This window comes from Peromyscus leucopus, chromosome 11, assembly GCF_004664715.2.
Source record: "Peromyscus leucopus breed LL Stock chromosome 11, UCI_PerLeu_2.1, whole genome shotgun sequence".
Classification (NCBI taxonomy): Eukaryota; Metazoa; Chordata; class Mammalia; order Rodentia; family Cricetidae; genus Peromyscus; species Peromyscus leucopus.
The window spans coordinates 29,509,399-29,523,609 of NC_051072.1; the positions used below are offsets into that span (position 1 = coordinate 29,509,399).

The following is a 14,211-nucleotide window of genomic DNA, read 5'->3' on the forward strand; positions in this document are numbered from 1 at the left end:
GAATTTTCTTGCAGACATAGTGAGTGAATTTGTGTATTTTCATTTAGAACAATATAATAACAGATATACTAATATGTGTCTTCTTTTCTTTTACTGAGGCAGGGCCTTATTCTGTAGCCCAGATTGGCCTCAATTTTGTGACCCTACTTCCTTGGCCTCTTGAGTGTTGAAGTTATGGGCGTGAACTGCCACTGCCACTCAAAATATGATGAAATATTCTCAGAACTAGCTCCCACAAAATGTGTAGGGACTACCACGAGGTGCAACTCTTAATCGTCTGAGATGAGGATGTAGTCTTTCTCCTGCTCTGCTATGAACCATTCTGCGCTAAATTCACTGTCCGATTCATACTACCCTACACCCTGGTAATCTGTTCACGACAATAACATAATGCGCCACCTTTCCAGTTGACAAGATGGGCCTTTTGTTGGCAGAATTTTTCTGCTTCCCCAACAGAACTGCCATGTCTTCCTGATACAAGACATACAACCCTCAATTCTTGAAGTTTCTGTGGATACATGGGTCTGTTTTTCGACTTTTTCTTTGATTCTGTGCTCTGTTTACCTGTCTGTGCATTGTGCTAGCCAGTCTTATGTCAACTTGACACAAGCTAGTGTTATCTGAAAGGAGGGAACCTTAATTGAGAAAAAATGCTTTTATAAGTTCCGGCTGTAAGGCATTTTCTTAATTTGTGATTGATGGGGGAGAGCCCAGCCCATTGTGGGTGTTTCCATCCCTGGTCTTACAGTCCTGGCTTCAATAAGAGAGATGGCTGAGCAAGCCATGAGGAGCGAGCCAGTAAGCAGCACCCTTCCATGGCCTCTGCAGCAGCTCCTGCCTCCAGGTTCCTGCCCTGCTTGAGTTCCTGCCCTCACTGCTTTTGATGATGAACTGTTATATGGAACTGTGAGTGAAATAAACCCTTTCCTCCCCAAGCTGCTTTTGATCATGATGTTTCAATAGAAGTAATAACCCTAAGACATATGTCAAATCTACATTCTCAACTAAGATGTTTTATAATAAATCTTGATCCAGATACAGTAAATCTACCCATGGAGTTCATCCTTCACTGCTTTGTTGTCCTTGGTCTTTTATTCTTCATATAAATTTTAGGCACATCTTGTCTTGGATTTATTTATAGGTATCTAATAGGTTTTATTCTGTTCTGAATGCTCCCGCCTTAGAGATAGGGTCTTCCTATGTAGCCCAGGCTGATCTCTAACTTTCAATTCTCTTGCATCAATCTCCTGAGTTCTAGGATTATAGGCATGTGCCATGATCTCTACCTGAACAGACTTTGAAAATATACCCATAGAAAATTAGTTATCCTTACATATAAGAAGGCAATATATTGAGCTACAGGGAACCAGAGACAGAATGATATTAAGCTCAAGACAAGTCTGAACTGTGCAGCAACACACACAGACAAACACACACAGACACACACACACACACACACACACACACACACAGTTTGGGTGGGTGGCTGTCATTTTTCAGGAGGCCCCTGAACTTTTCTTAGTTGTTAACAATCTGGGGTAGATTCTCTTGGATTTATTAAATAAATAGCTAATTTTTCATCTCTTCTTAATTCCTATACAGGAAGTAACATACTTTGGATGTTAATGTCCCCCATCAGCCTCTTTGAATGCGTGGACTCTAGCCTGTGGTGCTGTTAGAAGGCGGATTAGAAGACTGGGTCTAGCAGGAGGAAGTTTGGTCATGGGAGGAGTGTTTTTGAAAGGGAGAAGGGCCTGTCACCTTCTGTTTCTGTCTCTGCTTCACAGTGGCCACGACGTGAACAGCCTCTTCCACCATGCACTGTTGTCATTGGTTACTCCATTAGACCACTGCCCAAACGGGCAAACCCAACACAGAGTGGAACCATAGTCAGGAAATTTCTGAAACCATTGGCCAAAGCCAACCTTTACCCTCTTATCTGTCACACACACACACACACACACACACACACACACACACACACACACTTCCTTTTTAACCCGCTATTCTGCTAACTGCCTAGAACCGTGCCTAGACGAATACCCAATCTTCAGGTTAATGAGAATTAACCTCTCTTTCTCCCTTATGCAACCAGGATAATTATACTTGGTCATGATTTATTCATTTTATTTACTCCTTTCTTTGTTTTTGCTTGCTTGCTTGTTTGTTTGTTTGTTTAAAATGGCATCTGTGTTCATAAGTTGGTTTATACCTTTATTGCCTGATATTATTTTTGGGAGACTTGAGTATTAAGGTTATAATCATGTCAGTGATGCACTGGACAGCTTTCTCTGATTTTTCATTCTGAATTCTTTGAAAAACTTTGTATAAGGACTATTTGTTCCTTCAGTATTTTATAAAATCTCCAGGTGTTGGGGGCTTGGGTCTGAAGGAAAGATGTTTAACTTTGATTTATTTTATAATTATTGGATAATAATTATTATAAAATAATTATTATACTTATATTTTTAAATTATTCACGGAAGGGCTGGGGCTGAGGTAGCTCAGTGGTAGATCACTTGTCTGGCTATGTGTGCAAGCCCTAGATTCATTCGCTAGTACTGTTTCCAAAACAATTTGCTAAGAAATTGTGCTTCTTATCCACTATTTAAAATTTATTATTGACATCTTACTGTGTTTGTACTTATAATAATATATATGAAAGGAGATATAGATAGATAGATAGTAGATAGATAGATAGATAGATAGATAGATAGATAGACAGACAGATAGATAGATGGGACACTAGTTCACTCGAGCATGTGGCTCTGGCAACCTTGCCCTTCTCTCCCATTCCCCTTGCCATGCTGAAAACCGTTAGATGACATTCCTAAAGCTAGCCACCAAGATCTATTTCCTTATTTGGCCACTTCCTCCTCCTGAGGCTGCCTACCAAGATCCAGCTATCACAGTATTGAAGCCCAGCAATCAAAAGCCCCCTTTGGCTCACCTAATTAACACGCCCAATCAAAATATACCACGGCATCCTAGCCCATTCTGACACCGCCTTCCTTTTATTCTCTCCTGAAAAAACGACACCTGCAAGGTCATCTGCTGCTGCTTTCTACCCAAGTCAGGAAGCAGCCACTTTTAACATTTCCTCCTCATTTAATAAAGAATCTCTCGGTAAAAGCAGGTATTTGGGTGTGATTTGTGCCTAATCCAGGGACCCACAGGCAGACCCCACTGTTTGGGGGTTTCCTTCCATATAATATTTTAAAAGTTGCTTTATGATTGCATACTATGTTTGAAGAGCGATCCCTATGCAAAATAATAAACATTTGTGAACTTAATTTTGCTTAAAAATTAAAAGCTGCCTTAAACTCATGGATTAAAGTGCAAATCACAAAATACTAATAGAGGAGTAAAAAAGAATACCACTTATCGCCGGTAGGACAAGCGTTAAAGTTTAGACGTCGGTGTTCACATTTAAAACATTCCCAAGGCGAACAAAACCACAGGTCTCATTCACCTGGGGAGGGAAAAAAGTCGCAGGAGACCGGAAAGTACGACGCGGCGGCGCTTGACGGCTGGCTGTCGTGCTGGTGTCAGCTCAGTCGTGCCTCTCCCGTCTGGCCCCCCGGGGGCGGTGTCGCTGGGGGCGGTGTCGCTGGGGGCGGTGTCGCTGGGGGCGGTGTCGCTGGGGGCGGTGTCGCCGGAGAGCGTGGCTCGGGCGGTAGCCGGTCTCAGAGCCGGGACTCAGCCACTTGGAACGGCGTCGCTCAGTGTGCTACTGCGGGGACACCCTGCTCTCTCGAGGTCTCCCCTGGCCCCAGCTCGTGCGCCCTAGAGAGGGAGCCCCCGCCGGGCGGCCCCCGAGCTACCCCGGGGTCTGGAGGGTGGAGGCGGTGCGCACCCCACACCTTCCCCGGATGGCCCAGGCCAGCCCCCACCCTGCCTTCCCCCATCGTGGATCTGTTGGTGTGTGTGTGTGTGGGGTGGGGAGTCTCGTCCCTTCTGAGACAAACCAGTATAGGAGTATAGTGTTTGCAGATTGCCAGGGAAACACTATCTACAGTCCTATTTAAGTACATTTAAAAAACGGATTTAAAAACAAAAACAAAAACGACTGTGCCTAATCAAATACACACTGAAGTAAAAACAGACTTTAACCTTGGCCTTCCAGCACTCATCACTTGCCTCATCTGGTCTGTGCCCTGTGCATGGCTTTTGATGAAAAAGTATTTCAGATTTTTGTATTCCTATCTCCATTAAAGCTTTTTGCTGAAGTCTTATCTTTTTTAATATTAACATTGCTGCACTAACCTTCTTTTGCTCAGTATTTGTTAAATTCATTTTTTCATTCATCTTACCTTCCTTCCGTTTAAGTGAGGGGTGCTGGGGATTGAGTGGCAGTACCCACCTACCCATGCTAAGCACATTGTACTTGGGGACCACACCCCAGCCCTTTGTCTTAAATTTTATTTTTAGTTTTTCAGAGACAAGGACTCGCTATGTAGTCCGGACTGGCCTCTGCCTCCTGACTGCTGAGATTAAAGGTGTACATCATTACACCCACTTGTCTTACATTTAAAAAAAAATTTCCTTAATTAATTTATTTTTATTTTATGTGCACTGGTGTTTTGCCTGCATGTATGTCTGTGTGAGGATGCCAGATCTGGAGTTACAGACAGTTGTGAGCTGCCATGTGGGTGCTGGGAATTGAACCCAGGTCCTCTGGAAGAACAGCCAGTGCTCTTAATCGCTGAGCCATCTCTCCAGCCCCTTGTCTTACATTTTTAAGTCACCCTCTTCTCTGCTTTTTATATTTCCTTCTGGTGGATTGGTAAGTTTTATACACTTCCTTTGTTGTCAGTGGAGCTGCAGTAACAGAGAGGAAAGACGGGGATCTGGAGTTAAAAGCCAGCTTCCTTTTTCTTGCAGTAGGTAGAAACTAGCACTGAGACCCACAGCTGGACAGTGTGCAGAGAGTGAGACTTTAGAGCCCTCAGCCCTAAATGGACCGTCTTCATCAAACCCATCAAGGCTCAGGGATCTATGTGGAAGAGGAGGTAGAAAGATTGTGAGGGCCAAAGAGGATGGATTGCTCCAAGGAAACAGTATCTTCCAGACAATAGCGGTGGATGCACTTTTGAACTCCCAGAGACTGCAGGCAGCAGCAGGAAGCAGGTCTGCCTGCACAGCTCAAAGCCAGATAAGGTCCCAGGGCTGAGAGGGTGAGGTGGACATAGGCTTCAACCCCTAACCAAGAGGCTATCTGCAGCTGATACCCGCTGGCAAAGGAAAAATTAGTTTTCTCCAATGAAGTCTCACTGGTTTATTAACCACACTTCAGGGTAGGCCCCAGCCCAGGAGTAGTTGGCCAACACAAAATGAAACTCAGTGGTATTTTTGTAGATGTTTTTGTCTCATTTTGCTTTGGGCATTTTTTGTTTTATTTGGTCTTTTGCTTTGCTTGTATGTTTTGCCTTCCTTTTATCTATCTATCTATCTATCTATCTATCTATCTATCTATCTATCTATGCGTTGTGTTCCTTTTTGGTCGTTTTTTTAAAGATTGAGAGGAAAAATCATAAAATTGTGTAAGGATGTGGGGAGGATTTTGGAGGAATTGGAGGCTGGGAAAACCATGATCAAAATACATTGAATGAAAAAATTTTTTTTCAGTAAAGAAAATAAAGAAAAAAAAAGCCAGCTTCAATTGAGTAGTGAGTTTAAAGCTACCTTGCGCTACAAGAGACCTTCTCAAGAAATAAAGCAAAATAAAATAGAATCATCCTGATTTGAGGGGTTTCATCTCTTAAAATGCTGAAATACATCACCAAATAACTATATAATGAAACTGCTTAAATTTGAATATAATCTCAACTTTCTTATAAATAAAAGTGTTTTTTTTTTTTTTTTTTTTTGTAAAAGGAAAATGCAGTGTGAGCTGGGTGTGTGCCACACAACTGTAATCTCAGCACTGGAGGCTGAAACAGATTGTGAGTTCAAGGCTAGCCTGGGGTACACAATGAAACTCTAGCTCAATAAATAAATAAATAAAAGTGGTGGACACTTGTAATCCTAGCACTTGGGAGGTGGAAGCAAGAGGAGAATCCGGAATTCAAAGTCATCCTTGGCTACCTAGTGAGTCAAGGCTAGGCTGTATGCTTGAGACTCTAAAAAGCAGGGAATTGGGGAAAGAAAGTAAAATGTAGCTTGAAAAGCATATCATGAAAAAAATAAACAGTAAAATTTAAAAAATAATAAAAATAGTAAAAAAAATTAAAAATATGCATGCTATTGTCTGAAAAAAGACTCACAAGATCAATGAAGAATATGGAAGATCTGCCAAGTTTCTTCAGTGTTCCAAGGCTAAGAAGCAGTTTTAAAAGAGCAATAAACAGTGTTTAGACTGTGATTGTCGTACTGGTTAGTATTTAGTATCACCATGACATGACCTACAATCATTTGGGATGAGGAAATCTTAATTGAGGGATTGCCTAGATCAGATTGAGCTGGGGCTATGTCTGTGAAAGATTGTCTTGAATGATGATGATGGGAGAGGGCCCAGCCCACTGTGGGTGACACCATCCCTAGGCTTGTGGGCCTGTGCTACATAAGAAAACTAGCTGAACACAAGCTAGTGAGTGATCCAGTAAACAGAGCTCCTCCAGGGTTTCTGCTTCCAGATTCCTACCTTGAGTTCCTGCCTGACTTCCTTTAATGGTAGACTGGGACCTGGAAGTATAAGAGGAAATAAAATCTTTCCTCGGTAGATGCTTTTGGCCAGAGTGTTTTTTTTTTTTATCACACCAACAGAATCAAACTAGGATAGTTAGAAACATTTGTGTCCATCCAACGGACCTCATAGTAGAGGAGCCATATCACATTGGATGCCTATTACTGCCCACGAGTAGGCAGAAAGATTAACCAATCTGTAATGCAGAAGGTTGCCACACCCAAATGAAGTACTCCCATGTTCTTTTGGAACCATGGAATGTTTAGAAGAATAGAGAGGGTGGGAGGTTTCCTTTACCCAGTGTCAAGATGCAGTACTTAGAGAATAAACTCCAGAGAGTAGAAGGGGCTTGGGTCATTTGTGCCTTAGAGACATCCGGATAAGCCCAGTACTTAAACGTGTGGAAAGGGACTATCAGGCTTAAATCCTGCCTGTCGATTTCTAGCTGACTCTGGGCGGGTTACTCACTGACTCCGTTCTGTTTTATTTTATCTATACTATGGAAATGGCAACAGCACCTGCCTCCCAGAGCTGTTGTGAAGATCGTATGCATTTGTACATCTAACTGCTTAGAACTTGGACAAGGTGCTGGAGAGATGGCTCAGCAGATAAGAGCACTGACTGCTCTTCCAGAGGACCCAGGTTCAATTCCCAGCACCCACATGGCAGCTCACAACTGTCTGTAACTCTAGTCCCAGGGGACTTGACACCCTCACAGTGCACATAAAGTTAAACAAATTTGAAAAAAACAAAAAAAGGAAGGAAGGAAGGAAGAAAGGAAGGAAGGAAGCCAGAGGACAGTGGACAAATAGTAATCAGTAAATGGAAACACACCAGGAGGCTAGTGAGGAGCAGGGGCTGGTCCACGGAACGTCTCTACATGTCCGCTAATGTCCATTTGTCACTGGCTATTGTATTTATTTTGGGTGTTAGAACCCAGGGCCTCCTGTGTGCCAAATGCTGTCCACTGAGTTGCATCTCAAGTCCACTTTTTTCCAGCTGATTTTTAAAAATCAGCAAGAGGGGTCAGTGGGATAGTTCAGTGAGTGAAGCCCTCGCCGCACAGACACTGACAACCCGAGTTAAATCCCAGACCCCACACAGACATGGGAGGGAAAAGAATCTACTCCGCAGGCTTGTCCTCTGACCTGCCTCTCCCCCCCCCACCACACGCATGCGCAGGTTTGCCCCCATCCCACCCTATACAAGCACACCAATGAATAATTTTTAAAACTCTAAAAATAGAAAAGCAAAAGAAAAACCTGGGGGAGGAGAAGGAGAGGACCCAGCAAGTCCTGAGCGCCTACTCTGCCAAACACCTTGTACGTGATTTCATTTGACCATGGGGATAACGAAGAGAAATAGTGTTTTATAGAAAAAGAAATGAGCGCCGGGCGTTGGTGGCGCACGCCTTTAATCCCAGCACTCGGGAAACAGAGCCAGGCGGATCTCTGTGAGTTCAAGGCTTGCCTGGGCTACCAAGTGAGTTCCAGGAAAGGCGCAAAGCTACACAGAGAAACCCTGTCTTGAAAAACAAAACAAAAAACAAAAAAAAAAAAAAAAAAAAAAAAAAAAAAAAAAAAAGAAAGAAAAAGAAAAAGAAATGAGCTATGAGAGACTAAGCAATTTCCCTAGTCCATGGAGTTAGAGCTCTTAATCTTGTAACCCCAAACCCGTACATCCCTGGATGTCATCGTTTCTCAGAGTGGGTTTCATAGACCTCTGGGAAAGCCCGACAGATGATTTCCCGGATCCATGAACTCTCCAGAGAGCCAATATATCAGGCCAATGGCCTTCTAGCCAACATGCCTTGATCTCCCAGAAGGCCGTCTCAGCAGAGCACTTTGAGGACATTTGGATTTTTCATGGTAGTGTCAGTGAGGTTAGCGAGTGCAGGATTACCTGCATTGTCCCAGGACGATCAGAAAAGAACCAGTTGAACTTCTCAATGCATTCACACTAAGGGAAGGCCAAGTCACAGCACTGAGGTTCAAACAGAAAAGGGTGAGGCGTGAGCACTTGTCGCTCGGGTACGGCAGGACGCGCATCAGACCCACACTGGTGCCACCTCCGCCAAGGGTATAGCACTGTTCACAATAGTGACTTTACTTCCAGCCAAACTTTATTAAATTAATGTCAACATACGGAAGCCATCTCAGCTTTGTCGGTGTGTTTTTAAGTTTTGAACATTTCGGCATTGTAATAGTAGAAGTGATTTATAATTGCGCAGTTATATTTGGTTTTGTTTATACACGAAGTGACAGTAAGATAAAAGTCCAGAATGAAGAGGGTGCTTCCCTTCAAAGGAACCCAGACATTCCTCATATTGGAACAGACTGCTATTATATTATACTGTTTCCTTAACATAGAAAAAAGATGTTTAAGAGCCAGGTATGGTGGCACGCGCCTTTAATCCCAGTGCACAGGAGGCAGAGGCAGGAGCATCTCTGTGAGTTCGAGACCAGCCTGGGAGTGAGTTCCAGGACAGCCAGGGTTACACAGAGAAATACTGTCTCAAAAAAACACAAAACAAAAAAACAAAAAACAACAAAAAAAAAATGGATGTTTAAAAGGAACAGCTGTAGCCACATTACAGATGCAGCTGCTCTTAGGAACCAAAATATAACACTCAATTGATAATCTAGGATTGAGGGACATCATCAACATGTTTTAACTACAGGTCATACCCGATGAGGAACTGGCCCGGTATGTCAGACCTGTCAGGAGCCACTGCTGGTGAAACAGAGAGTCCCACCTGGAAGAGCGACTTTCCAGACACAAACTACAATGGCAATCCCTCCTACAAATGATTTAGTAAGGTTATTATTATTATTATTATTTATTTTAGCATCAAGTGTATAGTGAGTAGCTACGTGATTCAGGAGCCATCCTGATGGCTGTAAGAAAGTAGGCCGCTCACAGGTAACTTAGGACCCGTGGTTGAAGCAAAATCTTACAACCTGCATCGTTTGAATACAAATGAAACCTTAGTCAAGGTACTGGTTAGAACAGCCTGAGGCCAGTGGGACCAGCGGGACGGCTCAGTGAGTAAAGGCACTTGCTGCCACGGTTGATCTGAGTGTGAGCCCCAGGGCTCATATGGTGGGAGAGAACTGAGTCCTGCGAGCTTTCTTCTGACCCCCACATGGTTCCATGGTGGCCCCTGCTAAACACAGATTAAAATGTAATACACACACACACACACACACACACACACACACACACACACATATATATATATATACAGTTAAGTGAGGCTAACCCTGGAGTTAAATAATCTGGCTCAGGGCCACTGGATGGCAGACAATGCTCATGGACTCGGTAATGAGTTTTTGGAACCAGCAGCCACATCAACAGGGTGTGCTCTGCCTCTGGTTGGAGTTCAAGGTTTTGGTCATGGATAGCATCACCTGCTTCCTGGTTAATTTGGAACACTTTGGAAATGCCAGCTATTGAAGCATCACATCGAGATAATAGTTTAAGATACCATTAAGATAATGGAACAGTATTGTCCCTGAAAGAACAAAATGTGTTTCCCAGTCTCAGATTGGCACAGGCCACTTCCTTGTCCCTTCTTCCAGTCTGCTGCGATTGCCATGGCCACCTGTCCCCTTCTCTCCACGGCATGTCTTCCTCACTCCCCTCCATATTTGGCTTTCCACCCCCATTTCGGATCCAAAATCGTTTAGTACTACCACAGGGCACCCTCCCCCAAATGGAAATTTACTGAATTGGCATGGGCCCTTCTTAATTCCACAGCTGTTCCCAGCCCACCTCCGTGAATTTTAACTCAGTATCTTTTCTCAAGACTGGGTTTCTTTGTGTAGCTCTGGCTGTCCTGGAACTGGCTCTGTAGACCAGGCTGGCCTCGAATTCACAGAGATCCGCCTGCCTCTGACCCTTAGAGCTGGGATTAAAGGCGTTCACAATCACTATCTGGTTGTTTGTGCCCCATGTGCCTGCAGTGCCCGAAGAGGCCAGAAGAGGGCATCAGACCCTGGACCTGGAGTTACAGACAGTTGTGAGCTGCCATGCAGGTACTGGGAATGGAACCCAGTTCTCTGCAAGAGCGGCCAGTGCTCTTAACTACAGACCCACCTCTCCACTCCACCACACACACAGCATCACTTATTTTAAATGGCAGAAGTTGGGACTTGTCGGACAATGTGGTTTGCCTGTTCCAAACAGCCTCCAGTAAGGGCCCAAGGCTGAACCACGCGCTGAGAATCTCCGCTCTCTGATTATCATCGCCAGATGTGCTTTTCCGCCACCTTAGCTGTTTGCCTCTCACCCTTCTCTCTACCTGGATTTAGCCTCTGAGAGGTTTGGTGCTGCAAGGCAGAGCCTCCCTCATTCTCTTCCATTCTACTCTTCCCTTCCCCTGTAAGAGGGCTGCTGGAGGGGGGGGTGTGTTTGTAAAACAGATCCGGAAGCACTGCTTGAAAATCGTATTTGGTAGAGTGTAGTACGACTCTTAGAAGGTCTTATTAATAAAAACAAACCTGAAGCCAGGTATTGGGGTGAATGCTGGAAGATCAGAGAAGCAGAACAAGCCACAAGTTCCCCAGCTGATCCTGTTTCTGTTATGCCCAGATTGTGACCCCCCCCAAAGAGACCACCGAAGACCTTGGATGTCCAGAATGCAACAGCAAAGTTTATTCTGCAGATACAAGTCTAGACAGGGACTCATTCCTACACCCAACACAGTGAGGCAGGGAGGAGTACCTCTTTCTTTGTGTGGCTGGCTATTTAAAGACAAAAACCACAAGCCCTTCAGGGGGGTTAGGGGGGTTTGCACGGGTGCAACTCGGATTGGTTTATTTTTATCTCTGTTCTCTTTTAATTGGGTGAGGGTATGTAACCTTTGAATTTACTGGTTGGTGGTTACAATTATCACTTTGGGGGCTGTCCAGCACAAGTCCCAGGCTTTGTCCTTGAGCCGCCATGGGGGCTGACTGGCCTAGCACGTCATGCACATAACTCTAAGTTGGTGAGGGGCCCCAGACAGTAAACATCTGGCTGAACTTTGAGCGTCAGAGTACGTGCAGAAAGGGAGCTACTGCAAGGACTATGTCTTTTGTTCACAAAAGCCCTCCCAAAGACTGCTTGCTCAGTCTCAGGAAACTGAAATTGAGGCCTGATCTCTGAGACAAGACTGAGCAGCCTGTTATGGCATCTTCTTGGTCCTTTCATTTCCTCAGACTGGAAGCCTCTGAGTCCTCATCTGGAATGAATCTCAGCTGAACTGCTGCTCAAAAGTCTAAAAGCTTAACCAGTCCTAGTTCCTGGTCCTCACGCCTTAAATACATTTCTGCTTCCTGCCATCACTTCCTGGGATTAAAGGCGTGAGTCACCATGCCTGGCTGTTTCCAGTGTGGCTTTGAACTCACAGAGATCCAGATGGATCTCTGCCTTCGGAATGCTAGGATTAAAGGTACATGTGCCACCATTTTCTGGCCTTCGTATCGAGTGGCTGTCCTGTTCTCTGACCCCAGATAAGTTTATTAGGGTGCACACTATTTTGGGGAACACAGTGCCACCACAGTAGAGTTGTTGTAGACACTGGGTGTCAAATCTGAGTCAGTAAATTGAGAGTCCCTGAAAGTGCTGAAGACACAATGGTTAACTTCTCTGAAGAGCGATTGTGAAATAAATGAAAAGCTTCCTTCTCTATCTTGTTAATAGAAATGGAGGAGGGCCAAGTTTTTCCTCTTCTGGTTCACTTAAGCCAAGTACCTTGCTGGGCAACATTGAAGTCCTCAAGCAAATGCTGACAGGAAGGGCACGGTTCACAGGACGCAGACCACCCCAGGAGAGGGACAGGAGCTCATCCACAGCCACCAGCAGCAGCCAGGGCAAAACCCACTCTCGCCAGGTCTAAGGATTTTTCCACGCAGGGGCTTGAACCCAGGGCCGCATGCTCGCTCTGAGAGGAGAGCTCTCTGAGCCACACCCCCAGCCTCACTTCTGAGAGAAGCTGTAAATCCAGTTTGCCTGTGTGTGTGTGTGTGTGTGTGTGTGTGTGTGTGTGTGTGTACACAAAGGTGCGATTGTGAAATTTGTTTCGCAGTGTTGGCGTGTGCATTTAAAAAGCAGACCAGACAAAGTTTATAGCCCACCCTCTGCTCTGGACTCAGGCTCTGTTTAGGATGCAGCTTAAGAAAAGATAACTGGAAGAAACCTATCACCCATAACTTTCTATGTGTTGAGGGTTTCTTTCTTTTTCATTCTTTGGGGAATTAATGCTCTATTTATCATCTATCTTCAGGAAGATACTCTACTTAAACTTTCCATGGGCAATATTAGTGTCATAGTTCATTCACTTACATGTTCCATTCGTTAATTGATTGCCAGCAGGGTGTGGTGGCTCATGCCCATAACCCAAGCATTTGGGAGGCTGAAGCAGAGGGATTGACGTGAATCTGAGGCTAGTGTGAGAGACATAGTATGTTCTTGGCCAGCCAGGGCTGCCACGTGAGACTGTGTAGTTTAGCGGCAGAGGAGGGCTTCTTAAATGCAGTTGTGAATGCTACTGGACTAGGTCGCTTTCAGTCCAGATGCATTTGTGATCTCTACATGTTCACTACAAATGCAGAGGTTAGGCTCTCTTCAGTGCACTTTGTATGGCTACATCTCCTTGATCTTGGTGTCCTTTCTAAGAGTTTAGATTGAAGTTTGGTACCCACGGGCTGACTGCTCAGGAAACCAGAGCTTACCTGCCAATGCTGGTTTTTCTCGGGGGGGGCGGTGTAAATGCATACACAAACACACAGAGACACAGATGCACACACATGTGCATGCAGAGTACATGTACACACACACACACACACACACACACACACACACACACACACACACACCTGTTCAGAGTCTAGCTGTTTGAGGCATTTAGATGGAGAACAGTGGCTCTACCCCAGCTTCTAGCTGGGAAAAGCTAGTATTCTGTCATCAGAAAGTCGCTCCTGCAGGAAGGGCTCATCTCTGATAGCCGATTAATATTCCCGGGGAAATAAGTTCCTCCCCGAATCCCTGACCTCGAGCCTGTGCTGTTCTCCAGATGATCAGAGAGCAATGGAAAAGTCTCACCCGAAGACAGAGACTCCTTTCAGCACCGATTTGGGAGGCATCCCCACCTTCCCCTGGGGCCCCAGGGCACTGGTGCATGCCCCCCCCCACTCACCTTCTGAGGTTCGAAAAGCCACACAGACAGCCACAGCCACGAGGGTAAGTCCTGCCTGCTGCATTCCTGCCGGACCCACTGAGTCTGGCGGTGACTCAGGTGAGGCTGTGGGATCAGGAAGTGAGTCTAAAGGTGTCCTTGGGTGCCGAGAAACAACATAAGTAGGCCAGGTAGCCCCGCCCTGGGAGGCTCTCACGTTTCCTTCTTAACACCAGGTTCCAGCCTGGAGGTTAATTCCCAGCCTGATGTGTGTTCACGTGGTGGTGGTGGTGGTGGGGTGTCTGGAGAACATCTGGGGCCATATGGCAGCTGATGAGAAGGTTCTTACCAGTTGGCAGTATTCATC

General features: G+C 45.1%; 1 protein-coding gene across 1 annotated transcript in view; it reads right to left on the reverse strand.

The window, feature by feature from the left end:
• The window catches only part of Ccl28 (C-C motif chemokine ligand 28), a 30,613-nt gene extending 16,619 nt beyond the window's left edge, over positions 1 to 13,994 (reverse strand). The window contains exon 1 of the mRNA XM_028885389.2: positions 13,866 to 13,994. Coding sequence (XP_028741222.2) covers positions 13,866 to 13,929 — 64 coding nt within the window. The 5' untranslated portion in view covers positions 13,930 to 13,994. The remainder of the gene's footprint in view (positions 1 to 13,865) is intronic.
• Between the last annotated feature and the right edge of the window lie 217 nt (positions 13,995 to 14,211).